Below are 23,911 nucleotides of genomic sequence, written 5' to 3' on the forward strand. Positions count from 1 at the left end.
CCTTCGAAGCCTCAAGGGGCCAGCCGGGGCCAAGAGGTCGCGAGTTCGATTCGATGGATGGCTCCGAGAGATGAGGGGGAATAGGAATATACCTCAATGTCAACCTTCCGGAAAGGCCAACGCCTACAGGTAAACTCCATTCGCCGTCTCGAGTTGCGGGGACTAATCACGCGTTTGTTGGAACTTGGCGAGACGGTTTCGACGATTGCAAGCACAACTCATGTAAAGCTAATATAGGCAGGTAGTATCGCCGGTATTCTCATCTAGGGGTTGTCCCTGACACGAACGGTTGCTGGCAAGCAAGGATGAGCCGTCGTCATCCATGGCCCGTCTGAGGTTTGGCAGCAAGAAGTTGAGAAAGCCGCACTAAACTGACTAACAGCCGTGCATATCTGGGGGACTCTGCAGGGGAGATTTCCCGTGGAAACGAACGACGTCCTGTCCGTTCCTGCACAGCAAACTACATTCAGCAGACTGCAGACTGAAGAGGTCGGCCGCCCGCAACCATGAGGGCGGTACTGGGACTAATGCCTGTCAAGTGTCAACCGTTCATCCTACGTGTGCGGTTACAACTTACAAGGACCTGTAAAGGTAGGCACTGCGCAGTAATGGCACCGTGGAGGCACCGTGGAGGGTGTACCCCGGGTGCTCCGGGTCGACGGACGCCACCCGAGCCCGGACGGAAACCAATGGTCCGGCCGAAGACAACCTCGTGCAACAACACCCTTCTCGAGTACCTTGTTACCTGGGAAGTTGACGAGGTCGAACCTAACTACTCCGTAATCACTTGAGTCAAAAGACAACTCTCCACGATCATCGACTAGTTGCTCACGACACTAGGAACGAAGGAGGGGAAGGGAGGCAGCCAAGTGATCCTCCCGCTGCGCTGTTTCCCTAGTCGCTTTGGAGTTTCGACGAGTCAATTTCCCACTCTACACGGCGTCTTTAACCACCGTTTACTATGTTCGGATACGTTTAGAGCTACGACGGTTCATCTATCCGTACTAGCCTACTTACAAAACACACGCAAAAGTCAAGTAACGCCCCTGGCGCCGCGCTTGCAATCCTGGCCCCCCGCGGCCCGCTCCCTGCCAGCGCTTGACTCGTGATCCTTGTCCAACTTCAAAAAGAATCACGCACATCAAGGGTTCAAGGATACTAGATAGCAGCATCTCTTTCCAAGTCCATCTGCCGACTCTTAGCCGAAGCGGTGCTCTATGAAGACCCCGTACGCTTGTCACTTATCTTCCGAATGACTCGTACAGCCTCCAAGGATTCTCAAGTTCCAACAACCAACTCCTTCAAACGGAAACTCTGCATACACAATAATGACAATTCGCTCTGTGTTACTCCGTACCTGAATCCGCACTCCGTAAACTGCAGGTGATGTCTCTCTTCCTCCACGCCCCCCTTCATTCCACGTGCTGCGACGCCAACGACACGAAACCGTCACCGACGAGGGGCAGGGAATACAGACAGACCGTCCACAGGCACCACAGCTTCCACGCTCTGGCGTCCGTTTCCGGGGTCCGGGTCCGCAGCACCGCCGCGACGACCATGGCTCCCGACAACGTGGGCAGCAGCACCGCCCACGACGACCGGATGTGCCAGACGTAGACGCACACGCACGACCAGAAGGGGACCAGCACCGCGAGCGACGTCCTCGAGACCCTGTCGCCAAAGAATAGGGGCACCGTCGCGCGGCCCCGTCCGCGGTCGCCCGCCTGGTCTTTGAGGTCCTGCACCTGCATCGTCGTCAGGATGGCCGCGCTGATGATGCCCGCCCACACGTACCCGTCGTGGGTGATGGCGATGGGTACGCGTACGTCGTCTGCTGCCCCTGCTGCTGCTTCTGCTACTGCCCCGCCGCTGATGGCAATCTTGAGGGAGGCCGTGTTGAAGAGAAAATAGGCGACGGCGATGATGGCGTCCCGGACGAGCTCGTCACCCCCGCGGAGGTCATTGTACAGCCACGTTAGGATCAAGATGAAGACGCCCTCCTTCCAGACGTCCAGCACGTAGTTCAGGGCTAGCACGGCGGGTATGGCAACGAGCATGGCCTTTCGAGTTTGCTCAGGCGTCACCTTGCCCGCCGGTATGGGACGCCAAGGCTTGTTCGCGAGGTCCTCGGCCACGGATTCGGGCCCCCTCTGGTTGGCCAGGTCGAAGATGAGCACGCTGTACCAGTTGAAGGCCACCACCAGAGGGAAGCGCTGGACGATGGAGAGCGTGGCTGCGTGGCCCGAGATCAGGGGCGCGCCGGTGAGCCCGCCCAGGAGGCCAAAGGCCGTGTTGGGTACGACGAATGTGGCAAAGTTGCTCTCGGTAAAGTCCCAGATCAGACGAGGTATGCGAAGGACCTCGGTGAAAGTGGAGGAGGAGCAGGAGGAAGAGGGTTTTGTGCTGCTCGACGCGATCTCGTCTTCAAACGAGGCGTGTTTGAGCGTGAGGGGACAATTTTCCCCGAGGCTGCCTGAACGCTGCATGATGATATGATGGGCCCCGTCCTGCGGTCTGCTAACGAACTTGGCTTCTAGCAAGAAAGGAGATGAAGAATATGCTGTAAAGTTGAGATCCGACAGCTTGGTTTGACACCTGCGGTTTGAAGCACGAGAGACATAGAGAGACCCTCTTTGGCATCTCCTGATATCAAAAAAGGGGGCGATCATGGCCCATTGATAAAGGCCCGCCGAGCGTCGACATGATCAACAACATCGTCGGCCTCGGGATAGAGAGGCCTCGTGGCGAAACCCATTCACCGCTCTCATGATTCAGATTCATCCACCTTTGACAACACATGCCGGATGCCCCCAACTTCCAGTCTGGATATTTGCCTCTATCGACGAATGTCAAAATTGTTAGTCGGTACTTGGAAGCTGGCCCCGGTCATGTCAAGGACGCATGTTCAAGACCCCATAGTCTCGGAAGCCTTGAAGATGGGACTTTGGAGGGATCTTGCGGAGAGACGATACACTACATGGCTGTGACTTGAACGGCAGGCAATACATATGCAATATGTAGTGACCCCTGAACGATCATACCCGACTCCGGCTGAGCGATATACCTCGCGCGATATTGAATCACACAGTCACTCGCGGATCGCAGACGAAGTCGCGGAAGAGGTCGCGGAACCAACCAGAGGCCAGAGTTTGAACCAGAAATCGTGGTGAAAAGCAAGGGATCCCTCAAGGAAACGTTCCCTGAAGCGGTTTCCGTTTAAGAGTCGTAGCATTCCCGCTGGACTGGGGATCAAGAAAACTGGTAACCGGAAGAAGACGAAGCTGCATCGTGAAAGTCTAACAGATGCCAATTCCTGGTTGATGCCCTTGAGTTCCACTCTCCACCGGTACGCGAACTCTGGATATTGAGCTATGGATACATTTAGTGACACACGAGTTTCGATCCAGACTCTTGTGATCCATAAGAGATCGGGAAGCGGTGGTGCTACGTTGATGTCGTAGTGAAAACAGTGAAAAGAGTGCAAGTTGATTGCATCTCGACCCATATTCCAGGTCTCACGAAACCTCACGTGTGAACGGTGTGTTGACCACGCAGCGAATGAGAGTTTAATGTTATATTAAAGAGGCAGGTACACTTTTATGTGGATACGTTCTGCCCTTACTTGGGCCCAGTCGTTCTCGCAAGGTGCTCGGATGTAAACTCTGAAGAAAAAAGGCTCGCGAACCTCGTCTGTGGGTTCCCGTTACCTTATCCGACCTGACTCCAGTTTGTCCTCACGCGTGTAACTCTAAAAGGCGTGAGAACCAAAAGCTTCTTCCTTGCTGGAACCAGTAATCAGTCACTGAACACGAAGAGGGTCTTGGTCTTGGTCTTGGTCTTGTCCTTCGTCCTTTGATGAACTTGGCTGCCCACTAGGGGCGGGATGGTGCTCGGCGTATGGCAGATAGTCTGATACAGACTGTCCTCCATTCCACTCCCCTCGCCGTGGAGCTGGGTCGATGTTGTTGTCGTCCCAACTCCCTTCTCGTGGGTTCCCGGGATTCCCATGTCTCTGGCCAGGAACGCTGTCTGGGCGTTGCTGGGCGAGTAAGAGTCAGGCGTGCCGCTTTCCGAGAAGGAGTGATCGACACGGACACCCAGGGAGGTCTGGCTGCAAGTAATTGTAAAGCCCTGATTTATTGGAAAATCTCCCGGAAGTCTCTCCAGAGTGTGTACGATGTCTGCAGGTGCAAACACTATGTATGAGACACTCTCGAAGCTGCTTGACTTCAAGATGTGATGCGAATGTTTGAATGTTTCGCTTGGTGATTAATGAGAAAATATTTTGATAAGTGAAGACACAAAGAAACAATATATAGTTACAAAGTAGAATGGTACGTCAAGAAGTGTACATATCTCATATCTCGAATAAATTTCATCCATCGGCCGTAACTCCCCGTTTCCTTCCCTAACCCCCGATCCTAGTCTGCGAACTCAAGCCTGCGCCCCTCGCTTCCAAGTCTCCTGCGACGCAATGTCCTGATGAACATAGATGACGGGCCTGCTACCTCTGGGGGCCTCGGCTCCTGGCGAGAACTGACACTTTGTCGTCAGCTCGGCGCGCTCGAGGTCCACAACGGAGGTATTGTCCCCAAGCTTGTCATACGTTCGACGGGGGTGGCGGATGCTGTGGCCGCCGCTGCTGCTCGTCAAGTCCTTGAGGTTGATCTGGCCGCCCTTGTCCGTTGACGGGTTCGTCAGCTTGGAGCCGAATTTGGAGACGGCCGGCTTGACATAGGTCTTAAAGAGAGGACCCAGGGTCGGCAGACATGCGATGATGATCCCGATCCAGAGCTCGAGGAGACTGACGAGGCCAATGTCGTGCAGGTTGTAGACAAAGTCGAGGTCACCGATGGTGGTGACCGTGTTGACTAGACGCCAAATCATGATTGCGATAGTTCTGGCATATAAAAGTTAGCTACTGCCTAGGGCTATGTAGAGAGAAGAGAAGGAGACAACTTACGCAAAACCCATGCCAAACATGGCGCTGACGGCGATCTTGTTCCTAAGGGGCATCTGAAGACCCCAGAGCGCCGGCATCGGCAGTGCGGTCATGGCGATGTCGACGACGATGTTGATGGTCACTGAGACGAGCTGGTCGACAGTGATATCGCGGCAGTGACCACCTTCGACCGGCGCCCACTGCTGAGACATGGGCGAGCATCTACTCATAAAGAGGATAAGGAACGCGATACCGTAGGCTCCCGTCACGCCCATGAGAATATGCGACCAGCGCTTGAACTTTGCCGTGGAAAAGATTCTAGTGTACAGCCACAAGATGGCCATCTTGATGAAGACGGTTCCCAGAAGCCATGTAACACCACTGGCGAGTATGAGCTGTAAGAGAGCAAGTGTTAGAGATGGTTCAAGTAGATGGAATGAGATGTCTAACTTGCCTTGAACTGAACAGCATACTCATCCAGAGTCAACTCATTGGTGTGTTTGCCCAAGCCATTGTAAATGGCCCAGATGACAACACCCTCTAGCGCAACAATGTTGGCCTGCCATGGTCAGTCCTGTATCAAAGAAGGTAGGAGTGATGGACTTACAAAGGCGAAGATGATCATCCCGTCATCCCAATAGAATGATCTCCTCATCACCCTCGCTGACCAAGCTCGCAGACATAAAAACGAAGCATCGACAACGGTGAAGACAACAATCCAAACTAAGAGACTAATGCCTCTGGAGCCGGCACCAGGCATAATGGGCGAAATGTGTTTCTGCTCTTCAAAGTGTGTAATGCGATTGGGCCCAGTCAGTTTGGTTTACTGCCTTAGCTTCAAATGCCAACAAACAATGAGAGAGAGTTTCCGGATACCAGCCCGATAGACATCCGCCCTCGCGGCACAGCACGCGCGGGGGATGCCTTCATCTCTTATGGGGGGTGCGGGAACGACGCTCATCGCATCGAGAAGCCGCCGGGTGCCATGTCGCCACCCTGCTTTGCCTCTCCTTCCTCTCACACACACTCTCTTTTACTCTCATCCCACAAAGACGAAACGTGGTTCCCGCGTCTATCAATCACGGCCAGGAATCCCCAAAAAAGAAGTGGACGAAAGGGTGAGCTAGACGATGAGACACAAGTCGATGTCACCCTACTCTGCGGTAGTTCCCAGCTTATTGGTGTGTCTGCCGGCCACTTTGATACTAGTTCGGGAATGAGAGTGAGAGATGGCCATGCAAGTATGACAGAATGTACTTTGCACTACTTTGCCGAACCATGTTTTCCTTCCTCTTCGTCTCCTCCTCCTGCACGTAACCCAGTAGGTAAGCCTGCCTGGCGAGGCTTCTGCTCATCTGATCGAAGGAAGACAAGATGGGATGACATGATTCAGTAGGAGTGTTCTGAACTTCCGCGCTTGCATGACACTGCATTCTTTCATCCCATTCCTCCCCACTCACACTCTAACACTTACCACTTTCTGGTCACTGTGCAGGCTTGCAAGCAGCGATAGTTGAATAGTAATAGACAATGGTTCGTGACAGTCGTCGTCTTTTAGGACCAACCACCCGCCTGGTGTTGCTGCACGTGTGGGTAATATCGATAGGGAACCATGCTCTTCCCACATGACTGTCCTCTTCTCAGATGTGATCGAGAACTCGTCATGTACGTGATAGAGAAACTCCACAGCCTCATTAACCCTCAAGGATTGCCAAGTTACAACTTACCAGTCCCAAAGTCTTGTCCGGTCTAACGAGGGTCCCCCCTCCCCATGGTATGATGGGACTCTGAGAAGACTTGGCCTCCCCGCTCTACCATTTTCATTGCAGGGGTTCAACCGTTCCCCAGTCTATTCAAGAGTCTCGAGGTGTGGGGGGAGTTTCAAAGTGGAGTTTCTGCAAGTTGATATATCAAACTTTCAGAGACCCTTGTCAACGGGCCATACATAGCAGACCGAGTCCCACAGAAACCACAAAAGCAACCATGTGAAAGACAAAGACTGTCTTCAGCAAAGCAGCACCTGCCACCTACCGCTGCGCCGCGCATTTGTTAACCCGTTTGGATGCAATGCTTCCCACCACGGGGGTTGTCTGGCAGTCTGCACCTTCTACTAGGGGGGAAAGAGTGCATATGTTGCCTTACCTTGACGGCCATGGTGATGTTGCAACGAGGCTTACGTTTATCCCGCTTCCGGTGATTATGCAAGGCACAGGTGTCAGTTTGTTGCTCAATCTCAGGTTTCACCAAAGTCCCCGAGTTGCCGGTGGGGAATGCTCGTTCTTACTGAGTAGCTTGTCTACCGGTCAGCTATCTGCATCCTTCATGAGAAGATGAGCAGGCAACATCGCCGTCCAACCAACCAACCGGTTAGTCAGAGCCATGGCGTCTTCAACGGTGCGAGCTGCGCCGCAACGCTGCATATCACGGAGTTTGTAAACAAAATCCCGAACGTTTGAGTCTTAGCTCAGCTCAATGAGGGAGAGAGGGGGGGATAAAAAGACAGGGCCTAGCTCGCGATAGCTCGAGACTGTTTCTGGCATTCCCGTTACCTACCCCACGCTTCACTCAATCTATCCATACATCCAGCATCGCTCTCTGGCTTCGCTGAAATCTTGTATCTCGCCACTTCCAAGGCTGACGCTACATACTCCCGTTCTCGGCTCGACCGTTTCTCCTTCTTCTCGGTATCCCAATCCAATATCGCTCAAAGGAGTCAAGATGCAACCCCCTCTGCCCTCCGTCACGCCGACATGGCGCAACGACACCTACGAGGCTATCTCGCCCTCCCGCCCGGAGCTCAGCGCGGCGGGGAAGACGATCATCGTGGCAGGCGCGGTAAGTTCTACGATATCCAATTTTCTCTCCCTTTCCCCTGGTTGTGAGTATCGACCCTCGCCCAGCCCCCCGTCCACGGCCCCTCTGTGATGACCTCTCGCCTCCGAATATGCCTGGCCATGATCCAAAAAGATCGGAGCTTTTGGCCCTCCCCCGTCACAACTCTATATCGCGCCAGTTCTGTGTCCGCAATATATCCGTACGGGTACCTTACTTACCTAGGAACCTCTCTGTTGACGCTGTGTCCTTCTCTTGATAGGGTAGTGGAATCGGCCGAGAGACCGCCCTGGCCTTTGCTGCTGCCGGGGCCGCTCGAGTCAGTCTCCTGGGCCGCACAGAGGCCGCCATAGCCGAGACGGCCGCCTCCTTGCCGTCGTCTGTGCAGAGTGATGTTCACGCCGTGGACATTACTGACGAACAGACGTTGATCAAGGTGGCAGCCGCGATCGGCAAGTGGGATATTCTTGTTTTGGCCTCTGGCTATGTGTCCAGCCCGTCGCCCGTCGCAGGGTCGGCTACCGATGACTGGTGGCAGAGTTTTGAGGTAAATCAGACTACCCTTAACGAAGATAGTTCTCTGTCTCTCTCTCTCCACACAAGTTGTTAGCGAGAAAGAGATAGAGAGACAGGGAGTGAAAGTGAATGAGAGGGCCCGAGCACTTACACCGACCTGACAGACAAACACCAAAGGAACATACCTCGTCAGCAAGGTGTTCCTCCCCACGGCGAACCCTTCGCATGCGTCCATCGTCGCACTTACTACCGGCACAACGGCGTTGCCGGCAGTCGCCTTGCCTGGTCTGTCCGCCTACATGGCGTCCAAGCTAGCTCAAACGAAAATCATCGAGTTCCTAGCGGCGGAAAACCCGAACATCTTCGCGGTAACCCTTCACCCGGGCATGGTCGAGACCGACATCTTCACCAAGAGTGGCGCCAAGGCCGAAGCTCTCCCCATGGATAAAGGTGCAGTTCCATTGTCTTTTTCATACTAGGCTACGACCCATCCCTCCCCTGTCCACCCATCTGCCCAGATTTCCCTCTCCGTCCCGACACTCCCCTCCACTCGCTTCCTCTCCATCCCCCTTCATAACAACCCTGCTTCTCCTTCCCGTTGCAGCTCTAGCGGGCCGAACAAGGTGCTGACATCCCGCGCGCTGGCTTGCAGTCCAACTCCCTGCCCACTTCACGGTGTGGCTAGCAAGTCCCGAGGCGGCGTTCCTCAATGGTCGTACTGTTTGGGCCAACTGGGACGTCGAAGAGCTCAAAAAGGGTACCGGCGCGATCCAATCTGGTCAGCTGCTGACCAGCGGTATCAATGGATGGCCATACACTAGCCTTGCTTGAGATAGCTCTGGAATAGACGATAGCAACCTCATGGGTTGCTCACCATGTTCGCCCAGAGATAGTCCAATATATCAATGTTCTTACGTATGAATAATAGGGCCTCGGCATTGGAGATACATTTGTTGAACACTGGGTAGAAATAAATGAAAAATGATACGATTTGCTTCTTGGTTACCTTGGCTAAACTCTAAGTGACTACATACTTATTTTGTCTAAACATAGTATAATCACCTCAACTCGAAACACAGCGACAGGGGACCCGGATTAGAGGTGAACTGATCCCTCACGTCGTCAAAGACGCGGTTGCCCGTCTCTCCCGGTGCGAGGCGGAAATGATACTTCTTCACAAGTCTGGCAACAACAAATCTCATAGTGTCGGTGGCCAGGAAACGGCCAAGACAGCTGTGGTGACCTGCAGGAGACGGATTAGTCGACCAAAAGCTATCATATAGCAGACAAAAGACAAAGATAGCCATACCTGTTCCAAATGGCGCAAAAGCTGCAACATTGCGGATCATCTCTGGCCGCGTACTCCATCGCTCAGGGATGAACTCGTTGGCGCGCTCGAAGCAGTCCTCCCCTGTAGATAATGTGTGAGCTGAGAACTGACGAAAGCAACCCTCTATGAATTTACGTACTTCGGGATATAACGTGACGCGGGGCAATGATTGTCGTGTCGGGCGGGATGAATGTCCCACCGATCGTGGCCCCGTTCTCCGTCGTCTTCCTGGCCCCGCCGGTGAGAAGGGCTGGGTACAAGCGGAGACCTTCGTTGATGACAGCATTGAGGTGCGGGAGGCTCGTGAGAGTCTTGAGGTTGGTAGCATCGACGTCTCTCAGTTCTTCATAGACCTTCTCGGCGTGCTCAGGGTGCTTAGCCAACTCGCAGAAGATACCAATCAAGGCAGCAGCCGTCGGCTCGCTGTATGTTTGTCAATAAATGAGCGCCCACGAGATTGGAGAAATCGACTTGCCTTCCAGCAACAATTGCGAGCAAGCTGTCGCCATAAAGCCATGGCAAACGATCCTTGAGCTCAGTCTGGCCGTCGTTCAGCTCCATCAAGTAGTAGGCGAGATCAGGAATGGCTGGCTTAGGAGTTCCTTCATCAAGTCTAACACGCATCTGTTGCTCACACCAGGCGACCATGTCGAACCAGTCCTTGAGAACGCTGATTCGCGGTCCCAGCTTGAAGCCGACCTGGATGAGCCATGGAGCAGGGCTGAACGGTCCGAGCAGCGAGAGAGCACGCTGCAGCCGCACGATAATGTGGTGCCACTGCTGCTGGTGCAGCATATCAAACGACTTGCTAAAGACAAAGTCTCCCATGACATCAAACCCGAACCAAAAGAACAGGTTCCGCACTTCCGAAGCAACGTGCGCTTTGGCATCCGCCTCGATGCAGACGTCCAGCTGCTCAATATACTTGAGAATCTTTGACTCGTGTTGAACAAGGGCTGTTGCGCGGTACGGCTCGTTAGAGATAGGCTCATGATTCCGAAGATCTATGGGGTAAATACCTTGTGCCGAGAATCCACGGTTCCATTCACGCCGTCTGGCAGCATGAATGGGCTTGATGCGTGTTGTCACAAGCGCACGATCGGGGTGCAGAATGTCGTACCACTCAGACTTGATGCACTCAGACCGGGGACCATCTACAGCCATGAAGACTCCTGGGTGGAAAACAGTGATTTCACTGGGCCCTGGCTAACTTATCAACAGAGAGTTCAGACAAGTTTGTTTCGGATGGCTACTTACCTGTCCTCACGAAGTCTCCATACTGCTCATGTAAATCCTCCAAGAGCAGATGATTTTTGCAGCCTCTGCAGGCCCAGACGTGCCACAGCTTGGTGACTCGGGCATACCATGGGCCTTTGAAGCCAGCAGTTGACAAACGATGGAAGTAGGATCTGTAGAGGATGATGCTGGTAAAAAGTCCAGGCAGGTAACCAGCGGATAGTATCAAGAGAGAGTGACATAGATCACCAACAACTGAGCCCTTGTAGTAACGGCTGAGAGCCGCGAAACAAGAGAACAGCCAGAAGTGACCCAGAGCAATCTGAGGAGCCTGTACATGCCATTCTCCGTGAATAAAAATGCCGAAGTGAACGGCGACGCCACAAAAGAGTCCGAGGACATAGACCAGGACGGCCTGGTAACTTGAATCGAGAAGAACACTCATGATGAAGTTTGTGTGTTGCACTTGGTTACTTCCATCAAGCTCGAGGCGCTCTTCCCTTGAAGTCTACCGCCGATAACTCGTCCTGAGCCCGGAATCGATAAACATCCGCCAGTCGAGCAGTCATCGAAACCTGACATGATGCCTAGTGCCATCCACGGCTGGGTCCAGTCCATCCCTCGACAATCTGTCGTGAGTTACCTGAGGGGTAACAGCATGCCACAGGAACTGACTAGTGTCCAACAACTGGGATGTAATCCAGCACGCGTCGTAACGTCTTCCATTCTATCCTAGAGGCCGTACTCGTTGATCAAAGGTACATAGATGAATATCGCGCCGCGGTGATCATGGGTCATCCCGATAACCTTGATATCCGGATACCGACTGGGTTGTCCCTTGACGGTCGTTGACCGGGGTCCAGGGAAGTGAGAGGGTCTGCGTCCCAAACTGTCATACCCCTGATGCAGAAACAAAGTCGTAAGGATGCAACCCTGCAGTGGAACCTGCTTGAACGGTACCGGAAACGGTTGGCCGGCTCAGTGTCGTATGTTGGTGCAATACGGCCGCCCGCGGGGGAGATGCCGGATGAGCGCTCGGCGCTACGGCGACTAATGCTTTGCCGCAATCCTACACAATCTTAGACGTCTCGGGCTCGGAAACCTGCCATGATTTAACAGTGACCGAAGTTCCAACGAAGTCTTTTGCTTTTGCAGAATCACTCGTATCGCATTACTCATCATACCATCTCTCAAAATGGCTGCAAAATACGACTTTATCATCGTGGGTGGCGGCGTCGCCGGCTTAGTAGTTGCCACTCGTCTGTCCGAGATCCCAGATGTCCAGGTCCTAGTGCTCGAAGCGGGCGAAGACCAAACGGCAGACCCTCGAGTCAATATTCCCGCACTGGGTCCCAGTCTTGTCAAGACGCCGTCTGACTGGCAGTTCCGAACGGTGCCCCAAGTAAGTATTTCTCAGACCAGCAGCTGCTTTTTGGGAGTCCGGTTTACTCATAGAGAATCGCTTTCAGGATGGCCTAGGTGGTCGTGAGATTGCTGTCCCTCAAGGTCGTCTCCTTGGCGGCTCAGGTGCACTCAATGGCCTCTCCTTTACCATCACCACCCGGTCCAACGTTGAGGCGTGGGCCAGCTTGGGCAACCCCAGCTGGAACTGGCCTACGTTCAATGAAGCCTCCAAGAAGGCCTACTCCATCGCTTCTGGTAAGGGCACAGGGCCACTGAAGTTGTCTCTGCCGGACAACGTCGAGTCTTTCTGGCCCAAAATCTGGCAAGATACGATCCGTAGTCTAGGCTTCCCAGATTCTTGTGACCCCTTGAGTGGGCAGGGAGTCGGCAGCAGTCTCACGCCGGACACTATAGACCCGGAGACAAAGCAGAGGAGTTACGCCGGCAGCGCGTATCTACAGTCGGCAAAGTCTAGATCCAACTTGACGGTTGTGACCGGAGCGTTGGTAGAGAAGATTGTCTTCAGATCAGAGGCTGGTGAGATTGTTGCCGATGGCGTTCAATACACCAAGGATGGGGAGACGACAACAGCAACAGCACAGAAGGAGGTTGTGTTGACTGCTGGCACCCTCAACTCGCCACGGATTCTTGAGCTTTCCGGTGTTGGAAATGGGGAGCTTCTTCGTAAATTCGGCATCGAGGTCGTTCTCGACAACCCGCATGTCGGCGAAAACCTGCAGAACCACGTCATGGTCGGCGCAAGCTTTGAGGCCCTTCCAGAGCTCGACACCATGGATGGTATCATTCGTCAGGAACCGGCTGCTGTCGGAGCTGCGATGGAGGCATATGGTAAGGGTACTGGACCGTTCTCGAGAAGCGGCACTGTAGCGACTGCACAGCTTCCTCTGCCCGCTGGCGAGGATGTCACTCAACTTCTTGACAAGTTGAGCGGCCCCAAAACAAGCGCGACGCCAGAGTTCACAAAGGCCCTCGAGGCCTACGTGCGATCCGTCCTGACGTCGTCTTCGGAACCGTCGGGGTACTATCTGTCGTTGCCGGGATTCGCATTGTTCAGCGGAGACGGAACTATGGCAGCACCGCCGCCTGGCGAGGAAAAGTACTTCACAATAGCGCTGCTCCTCGCTCATCCCCTGTCGCGAGGGTCAAGTCATATCACTTCTGCGTCCCTTGAATCGCCCGCGGTCGCCATCGACCCCGCGTACCTATCACATCCATTCGACGTCGAGGTTCTGGCCAGACATATCCAGCTTCTGGAGAAGATCGCCGCAAGCGAGCCGCTCCGCAGTCAACTGAAGCCGAGCGGAAAGCGCAACCCTGCCAACGCCTTGACAAACCTCGAGGAAGCCAAAGAGTTTGTGCGTAAGACAGCAGTTGGCGCTCATCACTTCACGGGTACTTGCTCCATGATGCCTAGGAAGCTTGGTGGAGTGGTAGATGAGAAGCTCCGGGTGCATGGAATCCGTGGCTTGCGGGTGGCCGATGCTTCTATTGTGCCCATTACAGTGCGTGCCAACCCTCAGGCAACCGTTTATGGCATCGCCGAGCGGGCTGCCGATTTGATCAAGTCGAGTCTATAGGCGCCATTTGTAATGAATAGGGTATAAGGCCTCGAGTTGTACATTCAAGTTGGAAGTATCATAGCAACGAAGAATTTCGGTGAAATCGGGTTCTATCCCTGAGTGGGATGGAAGCAGGGATCATGAGGTGGTGAGCGCAGCAATTGAGTTTTGAACAGTTACTTCGAAAGGCCATGATTGATAAACAGACTTCGCTGCAGAAATATCGTCCATAGTGTCAAATGTCATCGTAGTCGCATTAAGGTTGTAGTTTGTTTTGGGGTAAGAATGTCACCGAAGAATGTCACTACACATTGATGGGCGGCTTGCGGCAAATGGCCAGCTGGTTGGCGGATGCTTCCCTTGAACGCGTTCCTATCGCGCTTTTAATGGATAAAGTACCGGTGCTTCCTCAACCCCACCGGGACCACCCAAACAAATGTACCTTGCCAGGAAGCTACACGTGACGGCGAGCTCACCTCGCGTCCTCCAACCCGGCCGCGTCGCTAACAATTTCGCGTCAAAATCGCCTTCACCTTTCGTAATTGCCTGCAGGCTACACCCACACCGGTCTTTCTGCGCAAACAACACTCCGACAGCAAACCTCAAGATATCGTCCTGCGTATGCCCTGACATCGACTCCGACGCCCGCCAGCTCTTTAGCTTTTCTCAATTGCATGCCTCACCCGATTGCCCACCATGGCTGAACAGGCAAAGGGCTTGTTCGCAGAATGTACCTTCGCCTTTGTGCCGAGTGCCCACCTAGCTCCCAAAGAAATCAGCGAGTATGCCGGCATTGTTGAAGGTCGTGGCGGCACGGTCCTCGACCCAAGACGCGATGGCTCCCTCAGACTCGAAGCGGTTTCTCACATCATCTCCAACACCATCGACTTTCCACAGTTCACCGAGACCCAGGCCTTTATGATCCCAGTCGTCAATACCGACTGGATCAAGGCATCAGTCAAGAAGAACAAGCAGGCACAGGTCCGGCCATACTCTCCCGATCCGCGCATGTTCTTTTCCAAGGTCATCCTCACAACTGCTGGTCTGCCTGAAATCGACAAAGAGACCATCATTGGTGCTACGCTGGCTATGGGCGGCATGGAAGGCGCCGATGTGACACGACAGACCACTCATATCTGCGCTCTGACTACGGAAGATCCTAAATGTGTCATCGCCAATGAGAAGGGTCTCAATTGCAAGATTGTATTGCCCCACTGGTAAGTCTGTAAAGTCCTTATGCTTCGAGCCACCTCTTACACATACACTAGGTTCGAAGATTGCTTCAAGCTTGGCAAACGTATACCCGAAGGCCCCTATCTGCTCCCCAATCCCGAAATTCTCAGCCACGATGAGAACCAAGGCGAAGTGCAAGCTCCCACATACGACCAGCTCAACGGGGCGACCTCAACAAACCCCAACCATCTCAGTGATGGCCCGAGAAAACCAGCCACGATATTTCGGGACAAGGATGTCATGCTTTCATGGGATCTCAGCATTACCCCACGATCATTGGAAGCTGTGAAGCAACTCATCAACAATGGCGGTGGCAAGGTGGTCGACAATGTTGACGATTGCGACTACTTTATTTGCCAGTATCGTGACGGGGAACAGTACATCAAGGCTGCTCAGTCAGGGAAGGACATTGGCAATCTCTCGTGGCTTTACCACCTCATAACGCATAATGAATGGACGTCTCCGCTCCGCCGTCTACTTCACTACCCGGTTCCCAGAAATGGCATCCCCGGATTCGAAGGTCTCAAGATCTGTCTCTCCAACTACGGCGGTGACGCTCGCATATACCTCGAAAATCTGATCAAGGCGACCGGCGCCACATACACCAAGACGATGAAGGCCGAGAATACACACCTCATCACAGCAAGGAGCAGCAGTGAGAAATATGAGGCGGCCAAGGATTGGAACATCGAGACGGTCAACCACCTGTGGATCGAAGAGAGTTACGCCAAGTGTGAGATGCAGAGGGTTACTGTCCCCAAATACTCTCATTTCCCCGTTCGCACGAACCTGGGCGAGGTAATCGGGCAGACCTTCTTTGATGAGTATTGCTTGCGAGAAACGTACTACCCGGGTAGTGGAGAGGGCTTGTCGCCCCAAGCGACACGGAAGCGCAAGATTCTTGAAGCTGCTCAGGAGAACTCGTACTTGCATGGGCCTGCCGAAGGGGTTGTGATTGGCAGACAAGAGGACAAGAGTGAAGAGGCTATCGACGACAGCTTCATGACGCCTATACGCCCTAAGAAAGGCGGCCGCGGAAAGGAGAATGATACCCCCTCGGAAATGTCGACTGGAGGCCGAAGCGCCAAAAGCAAGGCTTTGACCAACCTACAGCGCATCGCCCCCGATATTGCGCTGTACGAGAAGGAGAAGAAGCGCAGCAAGGATAAGCAGGGCCCATGGGGTGGTAAGCGTGCTGCAGACCAAATCGACAGAGAAAGGGGTCGCACATCAAGCCCAGCCCAGGCAATGGAAGTGGATGAGGAGGACGAAGATTCAAGGCCTTCCAAGAAGCGGAAATCATTACGTCCAGATGTGGAGATGAGGATCGTGCTGACGGGCTTCACGAGATGGGTCAATGCCAAGTCCAAGGAGGATACAGAGAGGGTAAGTCCTTTGAATTCCTTTCTTTCTGCCGGGCTAACAGTTCGCAGAGAAAACTCCGCGACATGGGAATCATGATAGTACAAGACGACAAGCCGTGCGACTATCTCGCCGCTCCCCACATGGTACGGACTGTCAAGTTCCTCAAAACCCTGGCCAAAGGGCCTACCGTCCTATCGTCCAACTTCATCGACGAGGCTCTCGAGAGAGGCGAGGTTCCTGACCCCGACGACTTCCTCCTAAAGGACGAGGAAAACGAAGCCAAGTTTGGCGTCAAGCTCGAGACGGCAGTCTCGCGTGCGAGAGCGAATCTCGGGAAGCTGTTGTGGACAGTCCCCGTGTACTGTACTAACAACATCTGCAACGGACCCGAAAGCTACAAAGCTATCGCTGAGGCCAATGGAGCCATGTTCAAGCTGTATCGCGCGCGCAGCGGCACGACCATCAAGCCGACGACGGAAGAGGAGGACGGAGGGGCGCCGCCAGAGCCTGTCTATCTTCTCAGCTCCAATAGTGCCGACGAGCGGTCCCTCTGGCCCAAGTTTGAGGAGATGGCGCGCAAGGGCCATATGGAGCCACGCATCGTCGCAGCGGACTGGCTATTGGATGTCGCCATGAAGCAGCAAGTCTCCTTTGACGAGAAGTACCTCGCCAAGAACTTTTTCCAAAAGAGCCTGTGATGTTCGTTTCGCTCAGCTTGATGGCTAAAGGTAGTTGGTAACTTTGGATTGTACATGTATACATGGGATGGCATGGAGTTGTGCTGCTTTCGGGTGAAGACCTTGGGACTTGGTGTTTGTTTACGACCCGGCTCGAGGAATAATGTGTCAACGTGGTATGTCTAGTTAGAGATTCGCAAAACAAGGAGACCAATGTCTCGTCGTGTTATATCATCATGAAAGGTAGAAGAGAGAGCGAGATCAAAAGAACTTTACACCCTGCGAGTCCTCTTGTCCAAAGATCTGGGCTTTGCCACGCTTTACCAGGATTTGTAGCGCTTTGGACAGAAGATCCGGATCGAGGCCGTGGAAGTCTGTACGCACATGGAATCGTTCTTAGCTCACGGTTCCAATCATCACATTGCGAGAGAGAAGAGAAGTTGTTTGTGCCCACCTGTGCCCCTGGTACTCTCGCCCTCTGTAAGCTCATACAGCGTCAGCACGACGCCCTTTTGCGCCGTCTCGTCGATCCACCCCTCGATCGCGGCGGCCCACTCGTCGGGCGTGCGCCAGTAGATCCAAAAGACGTCGGTGCTGGCCGGTAAAGGTTCTGCGCGGCCATTCTTGCGCATGAACTCGAGGACTTCGCGCGCGTCGGCCAGGCTGAGGCGCTTGTTGAGCGTCTTGTTGTGGAAGAGCTCCTCTGGCGCGCCGGCGGCGGAGGATGTTGCGGTCGCGGGGGAGAAGGTTGTCGGTTCGTTTAGGGGAGAGGACTCGTTGTGGTTCGGGAGGGCGTGCGGGAGGGCGGAGGAGGAGGCGGAGGGGATGGCAGCGCCGAGAGAGAGCTTGAAGAGGCGGTGGTGGCGGCAGTAGGAGAGGATTAGGTCGGACCATTTGACGAGTTGGGCGTGGTGGGTTGTTAGGTTTGTTTGGCGGGTGAAGAAGGGGGGGAAGGAGTATTCCCTGGGGAAGGGGAATGGGGAGGCTGTCGTTGCTGCCATTGTGTGGTGGTGGTTTGGCTGCGGGTGGTGATGATTGATTTGGAGCTTTGGAGCTTCTTGTCGCGAAGAAGCGTCCCTTCCAGTGTGAGCATCGAGGAGTTTCTCATGGTGGGGTAGGGATTTGCGGGCGGTGGAGTTGCCGGGTGTGGTCAGAGCTCTCCGTTGCGGGGCCGTTGGATTAGTGGGGCCTTATGAAGCCTCCAACTTTTTAGTTTGAATCGGTTGTCCCCTTCCATGTAAGAATCTCAACATATTACATAGTATTGTGTAATTTCTCCACATAGTCATTATATTTCAGTATGGCAATGGAAACCGCAGTAAATGGTAATTATCTGAGTATGTATAACAAACTAGATCAGAATTTCAGCCATCCAAGGAAGAACCTAATTCCACTCCTACTGTTAGTCGTCACATTATTCCTGGGTCAGAATCTCACGCAACGGAGCTCATCGTTATTTGCGTTGTAGTGAGCTGTAGGCCGCCGTTCACAATTCATTGGGATCGCCACTGTTCAATGATTTCACATGTCTACTTACTCGACCTCTGGCCCAATGGTCAAATGAATCGAGCCCCTGACTCTTGCTACACATACCACAGTCTTCCTTCATCGTGAGAACATAGACTTTGATCTCAATCTACACCTAACAAGATATCAAGAAGCCGTTGAGTTTGACCTGCAGAGTCTTATTGGTGAGACCCGGATACAGATGGACAGACAAGCCATCGACTCAGCTTTAGTGATTCATCCCGTACATACCGTAGTCCAAAATTCGCTGCTTGAACTATGTAGAAACAGCCTTGACTGACGAAAAAGAGCAGGCAGATTAATCATCCGGCTGCAAAGTCTCGAATGCTAGGCGCCATCTTGTACTTGACGATACGAAAGCAAGGCATCATCCCTGGATGCCTGAGAGACGTGCAAGTATGACCTGACATCACAGGCCTGGATCAGTGGGAACGAAAGCAACAGCACACTAATCGTGAGAAACGGGAAAACAATGTAAAAACTGCCCGCTTTAGTACTAGATAGGTATCACTGTATCCATACACCGTGAGATGCCAAACCGCCGCCCTCCTGTGAACGCCAAATCCAAGAAACACCATTAAGCAGGCTTTACTTCTTCGCCCTCCGCTTCCCCTTCTTCTCAGGAACGCTGGCGCTCCCTTCCGCGATTTCACCAGCCTCGATCTCGCCCGCCTTCTCCATCTGCTGCAACTTTTCTTGTCCCGATATAAACATGGACAAATCTCTGTTCATCTCCTGCAGCTCCGCCACCTGCTCCTTGTAAGACGCCTTGCTCTTCTTCAGGGCTTCGAGCTCCGCTTTGTTGTGCTCCACGCGCTTCATGAGCCCCTGCGTCACTTGCTTCTCCTCCTGCAGGGCTTTGCCCATGTTGCGGGCGAGTTCCTGGGCCTTGGTGGCCTTTGCTCGATCGCGCTCTGCGTCCCGCTCGAGTTGTGGAATGACTTGAGTTTGGAGACGTGTCAGCTCCGTCTTAAGGGTGGCATTCTCTTCTAGAGCTGTGGTAGCTTGTGCCGATGCAGACTCGGCTATCGCTGCTGCTTTCGAGGCCTTGTCTGCCACTTTGCTGATCATCTCCTCAAAGTAGACTCGCTGTGACTCGAGCTGACTGGTCAGGAGGTGAGTGTATTCCAAGCCAATATTGTCCAGCTTTGCACGGGGAACAGTATCTTCGTAACCGCCTTCCGGCCCGTGGTGATGTCCGTTGCTGCCTGGGAGCTCCACGACCTTACCGTCGCCCTTATCACGGATCAAACGATGTACCCACGTATCCCCAGCGTAATCCCATACATGCTGTGTCTCCAGCTCCAGAGAGAAGCTATGCGCCGTCTCTTTCCAGTGGTCCTTAGCATGGCCGCCCTTATATCGACCACAGCCGACATTTCCGCAGATCAGGCAGATCCATAGGTCATCGGTGGAATCGCAAACGCTGCACAGATTCGACACGGAAGAGCCAAATGGTTGTGTATATGGGTTTGATGGATCGTATGTGGTTTCGGGATTCGTGTGTCGGCAGACCGGACATCCTGAGCCTTTCCAATTTTGCAGGCAGGTACAGTGAAAGACGTGCTGGCAAGGAATCGTCATTAGACCTGTCGTATCGTCCATGCGCTCGAGGCACACGGGGCAAGTAGGTAGTTCGATAAGATTCGGGGTCGGCGGAGGGAAAGGCCTGAGACTGCTGGAGGCGACGACGGAAGAAGAGGAAGGCGTGAAGGGGTCGTGATTAAGGTCGGGAAATGTCCTGTTTTCTCGAGTCGGCGTCTCAAAGGTGATCGATTTAACGAAGACAACATGGCAAACTTGCGCCTGTAGAAGAGTCAGTTGCACGGCGGCGTCAGGGCTTGCAGTTGACTACTCACCTCCATACTGTTGAAGACCTTTCCGTCAAACTCCCTCTGCCACGCCCTTGCCTTCTCGCTGTTTCCAAACTTGAGGAGCACTAAATACCGGTTCATCCTAGCAGTCATGACCATTCGCCAGTGACTGATGTCATTCCTCCATTTCTCCCCGACATAGCCGATGAAGTCGCCCGGGCTCAGGTAACTTGGAACTGCAGGTATGCAAAGCGTCGTGCAGTCCTCTGCCTCGACGTCGTGTCCCTCTGAAGACGGCAGTCCCAAGGAAGGTGTTCCCTCCTCGTCGCGGTAAAAATGTACTACTCCCCAGCCCACTTCCGTACTCTTTGTGTCGAGAGGGACATATTTTGCCTTCGTGGAGATTCCAGCGCCACCAAATGTTGGACCAACGCCAAGGTCTGCCCCAGAGCTTGTTGCCTCGGCCGCCATTTGATCTGTATTCTCGTCGCTTTCTGACTCGATGTCGATGCTCTCGATGCTGACTTGACCAAAGCGCCAGTCCTTGACTGCCGTCTCTGGTCGGATCGCTGCCGAAGAAGGCGGGGGAGGGAAGCTCTGCGTACGAGCTCTCCACTGCCTCTCGGTTATCCTCTCGATGTTACTGCCACTATCTTCCTTGGCCGGAGCTCTGGAAGGTCCGCAGTCGATGAGGTTCGGGTTCGAAGTAGTTTCCGGCGCTCGGTGTGTGCTCGATCGATAGGTATCGGCGGGGTAGGGTGGTTCGAAGGGTTGTAGTGGTGAAGGCTGCGGTCGGAAGCTCGTACTCGGCCTCTTCGAACTTTTCCTGGAATGCGCGGGAAGTTCAGCGAAGATGTTGGCGCCTTTCGGCGGAAGCCACACGTCTTTACTGAGGGCTTCTTCCTGCTGTTTCCCTTTGACGACGTTGGTGTCGGCGAGTGCGGGGCTTGAAGTGGGATAGAGCTCGAACTTGAGGTGGTAGAAGAAGGTCCGCATAGCCCTTCTCAGCCTCGCAGGCTGCTGTGAGACGATGCTGGTAGACTTTGAGACTCAAATGCTGCGTGGCTGGTGTAAAAGACCTCCCAAACTATGGAGGCAAAAGAACGCGAGTTTCCAAGTGTTTCCAGGACTTCCACGGGCTGTTCATGTCGCGGCGCAACTCACGGAATCGGGCAGGATAATTATGTTGTGGGGAAGATTTCAATCATTTAGGCGCGAGTTTCGAGGAGCTTTAGGAGCGTGCACTCCGCAGCCCCACCGGTTACGGACCTCGTTCCATCAGGTACGTCACTGATAAGCGATAAATGGGTCAACCTCCAGACAGTGACATTCGCATCGCAACAAGAAATGAAACAGAAATATCACGGTACAGCAATGCAAAGTGTTTGAGACTTCAATAGAGTCTAGTATTGACGCTTTCATGAGCGTATGAGTGCCTAACTAACTTCTAGGAATATGTGAAGATATCATTCAGAACCATTGTCCCGCCGTAGTCGTAATCCATTAACGCCATGCCTCGTACAAGGCAACTTCCCCATCGCTGATCCGTCGCTTACTGACCGCCACGAAGACGGAGGACGAGATGAAGGGTTGATTCCTTCTGGATGTTGTAGTCGCTCAGAGTGCGACCATCTTCCAGCTGCTTTCCGGCGAAGATAAGACGCTGCTGGTCAGGAGGGATACCCTCCTTATCCTGGATCTTGGACTTCACGTTATCAATCGTGTCAGATGACTCGACTTCCAACGTAATCGTCTTTCCAGTCAGCGTCTTGACGAAGATCTGCATACCACCACGCAAACGCAGGACGAGATGCAGGGTGGACTCCTTCTGAATGTTGTAATCCGACAAGGTGCGACCATCCTCAAGCTGCTTTCCGGCGAAGATCAAGCGCTGCTGGTCGGGAGGGATGCCCTCCTTATCTTGGATCTTCGACTTGACATTGTCGATGGTGTCTGAAGATTCAACCTCGAGCGTGATCGTCTTGCCGGTAAGGGTCTTGACGAAAATCTGCATACCACCGCGAAGACGAAGAACCAAGTGGAGAGTGGACTCCTTCTGGATGTTGTAGTCGGACAGGGTACGACCATCCTCAAGTTGCTTGCCAGCAAAGATCAAACGCTGCTGGTCAGGGGGAATGCCCTCCTTATCCTGAATCTTCGACTTAACATTGTCGATAGTATCAGAAGACTCGACCTCAAGGGTGATGGTCTTGCCAGTGAGCGTCTTGACGACTACAGAATGGATTAGCAACCACATATCTGGGGGCAGCATGGATGTAGAGCAACTTACAGATCTGCATACCACCACGAAGGCGGAGAACCAAGTGGAGGGTAGACTCCTTCTGGATGTTGTAGTCGGAGAGGGTGCGGCCGTCCTCGAGCTGCTTGCCAGCGAAAATGAGACGCTGCTGATCGGGGGGAATGCCCTCCTTATCCTGAATCTTGGACTTCACGTTATCGATGGTATCGGAGGACTCGACCTCAAGAGTGATGGTCTTGCCGGTGACTGGGAGGAAAGATGTCAGTTATTAATGGGAATGACGCTTGGATGCCTGGATGACTTACGGGTCTTGACGAAGATCTGCATGATGGCAACTTCGCTGAATTCTGATGTGTGGTGTTGCTCTTTGGTATTACTGAATGTAGTTGCTCGTAACCGAGTGATCGCTGATGAGAGATTCGTCGAGCGGAAGTATTGTATAGGGGATGTGATGGGGAAAAGGAGGAGGGGAGAAGGATGAAGAGGTGAAGTGGCTTAAATACCGAAAGGCAACCAAGGTGTCAGAGTGATGCGGCCTGCCTGAAGGCGGGAAGGAAGGAAGGACCTGGAGCCAAGTTGGGTGGTGGTGCCTTCCTGGGTGCTTGGTGACTGACTGGCCGCGGAAGGCAAGGAAGGCAGGGAAGGAGGGGTCTGATTGGAGGCGCAGGTGTGAGAAAGTGGGGCAGGTTATGCAGTTGGTGGCACTGAGTGCCTTCTTTCTCAGTTCTGAGTGCCTTGTCTGGGGGAATGGCGAATGATTCATCAGCAACTGCGCAAGTGTCACAAGGCGCTAAAGTAGGCAGGAGCAAGCCGGAACCCTCCAGAACCAGGTGGGCCATTTTCTCGGAAATCCGTACATCTACCTCCAGACTCACACAAATCTCAACCCTCAAAGAGGTAGAAGAACCTCTTCCTTGGTCCTTATCGCACGCTTCTTGACCACGAACCTGGGAAGGCTGGAACCCAGAGTGCTGTGCCTGATGTCTCAGTTGCGACTTGCGCTGGAAGGTTGGCCACTCGTCGCCGCCGCTTCTTTGATCAGATGGTCTCGTTCATGCCGCCCCTGCGCGGTAGTCCCAAGGTCAAAACACACGCAAAAAGACAGCGAGGTGTAAGATCTAATCTGGCATACCCGTCTGAGTGTCAGCTTCCACAAGATTTCGACATCTTTGCCTTAGTTTTGGTGAAGCTGCAA

At 53.5% G+C, this 23,911-nt stretch overlaps 9 protein-coding genes across 9 annotated transcripts; 3 read left to right on the forward strand and 6 right to left on the reverse strand.

The window, feature by feature from the left end:
* Nucleotides 1–1,412: 1,412 nt before the first annotated feature.
* On the reverse strand, nt 1,413–2,486 carry CTAM01_07260 (uncharacterized protein; the record flags this gene model as incomplete). The annotated part of the gene is made up of 1 exon (XM_060523283.1): nt 1,413–2,486. One exon carries the CDS (start codon nt 2,484–2,486, stop codon nt 1,413–1,415), a length of 1,074 nt encoding a protein of 357 aa, XP_060382021.1.
* A 1,309-nt stretch (nt 2,487–3,795) lies between these two features.
* On the reverse strand, nt 3,796–4,008 carry CTAM01_07261 (uncharacterized protein; the record flags this gene model as incomplete). Its single annotated transcript, XM_060523284.1, has 1 exon — nt 3,796–4,008. The coding sequence occupies one exon, from the start codon at nt 4,006–4,008 to the stop codon at nt 3,796–3,798; it is 213 nt and encodes a 70-aa protein (XP_060382022.1).
* Nucleotides 4,009–4,434: 426 nt separating this feature from the next.
* CTAM01_07262 (uncharacterized protein) lies at nt 4,435–5,702 on the reverse strand (the record flags this gene model as incomplete). The annotated part of the gene is made up of 4 exons (XM_060523285.1): nt 4,435–4,900; nt 4,964–5,323; nt 5,416–5,501; nt 5,550–5,702. The coding sequence occupies 4 exons, from the start codon at nt 5,700–5,702 to the stop codon at nt 4,435–4,437; spliced, it is 1,065 nt and encodes a 354-aa protein (XP_060382023.1).
* Nucleotides 5,703–7,660: 1,958 nt separating this feature from the next.
* On the forward strand, nt 7,661–9,121 carry CTAM01_07263 (short chain dehydrogenase; the record flags this gene model as incomplete). The annotated part of the gene is made up of 4 exons (XM_060523286.1): nt 7,661–7,777; nt 8,037–8,321; nt 8,455–8,740; nt 8,943–9,121. The coding sequence occupies 4 exons, from the start codon at nt 7,661–7,663 to the stop codon at nt 9,119–9,121; spliced, it is 867 nt and encodes a 288-aa protein (XP_060382024.1).
* Nucleotides 9,122–9,348: 227 nt separating this feature from the next.
* CTAM01_07264 (cytochrome P450) lies at nt 9,349–11,301 on the reverse strand (the record flags this gene model as incomplete). The annotated part of the gene is made up of 5 exons (XM_060523287.1): nt 9,349–9,533; nt 9,600–9,701; nt 9,760–10,039; nt 10,107–10,822; nt 10,878–11,301. 5 exons carry the CDS (start codon nt 11,299–11,301, stop codon nt 9,349–9,351), a joined length of 1,707 nt encoding a protein of 568 aa, XP_060382025.1.
* A 750-nt stretch (nt 11,302–12,051) lies between these two features.
* Nucleotides 12,052–13,858, forward strand: CTAM01_07265 (GMC oxidoreductase; the record flags this gene model as incomplete). Its single annotated transcript, XM_060523288.1, has 2 exons — nt 12,052–12,258; nt 12,326–13,858. 2 exons carry the CDS (start codon nt 12,052–12,054, stop codon nt 13,856–13,858), a joined length of 1,740 nt encoding a protein of 579 aa, XP_060382026.1.
* Nucleotides 13,859–14,536: 678 nt separating this feature from the next.
* On the forward strand, nt 14,537–17,136 carry CTAM01_07266 (BRCA1 C Terminus domain-containing protein; the record flags this gene model as incomplete). The annotated part of the gene is made up of 3 exons (XM_060523289.1): nt 14,537–15,057; nt 15,109–16,459; nt 16,507–17,136. 3 exons carry the CDS (start codon nt 14,537–14,539, stop codon nt 17,134–17,136), a joined length of 2,502 nt encoding a protein of 833 aa, XP_060382027.1.
* A 240-nt stretch (nt 17,137–17,376) lies between these two features.
* Nucleotides 17,377–18,116, reverse strand: CTAM01_07267 (ESCRT-II complex subunit; the record flags this gene model as incomplete). The annotated part of the gene is made up of 2 exons (XM_060523290.1): nt 17,377–17,489; nt 17,570–18,116. The coding sequence occupies 2 exons, from the start codon at nt 18,114–18,116 to the stop codon at nt 17,377–17,379; spliced, it is 660 nt and encodes a 219-aa protein (XP_060382028.1).
* A 1,114-nt stretch (nt 18,117–19,230) lies between these two features.
* Nucleotides 19,231–21,452, reverse strand: CTAM01_07268 (Zn-finger in ubiquitin-hydrolase; the record flags this gene model as incomplete). Its single annotated transcript, XM_060523291.1, has 2 exons — nt 19,231–20,448; nt 20,502–21,452. The coding sequence occupies 2 exons, from the start codon at nt 21,450–21,452 to the stop codon at nt 19,231–19,233; spliced, it is 2,169 nt and encodes a 722-aa protein (XP_060382029.1).
* Between the last annotated feature and the right edge of the window lie 2,459 nt (nt 21,453–23,911).

This window comes from Colletotrichum tamarilloi, assembly GCF_030869305.1.
Source record: "Colletotrichum tamarilloi strain Tom-12 chromosome Unknown Scaffold_22.1, whole genome shotgun sequence".
Lineage (NCBI taxonomy): Eukaryota > Fungi > Ascomycota > Sordariomycetes > Glomerellales > Glomerellaceae > Colletotrichum > Colletotrichum tamarilloi.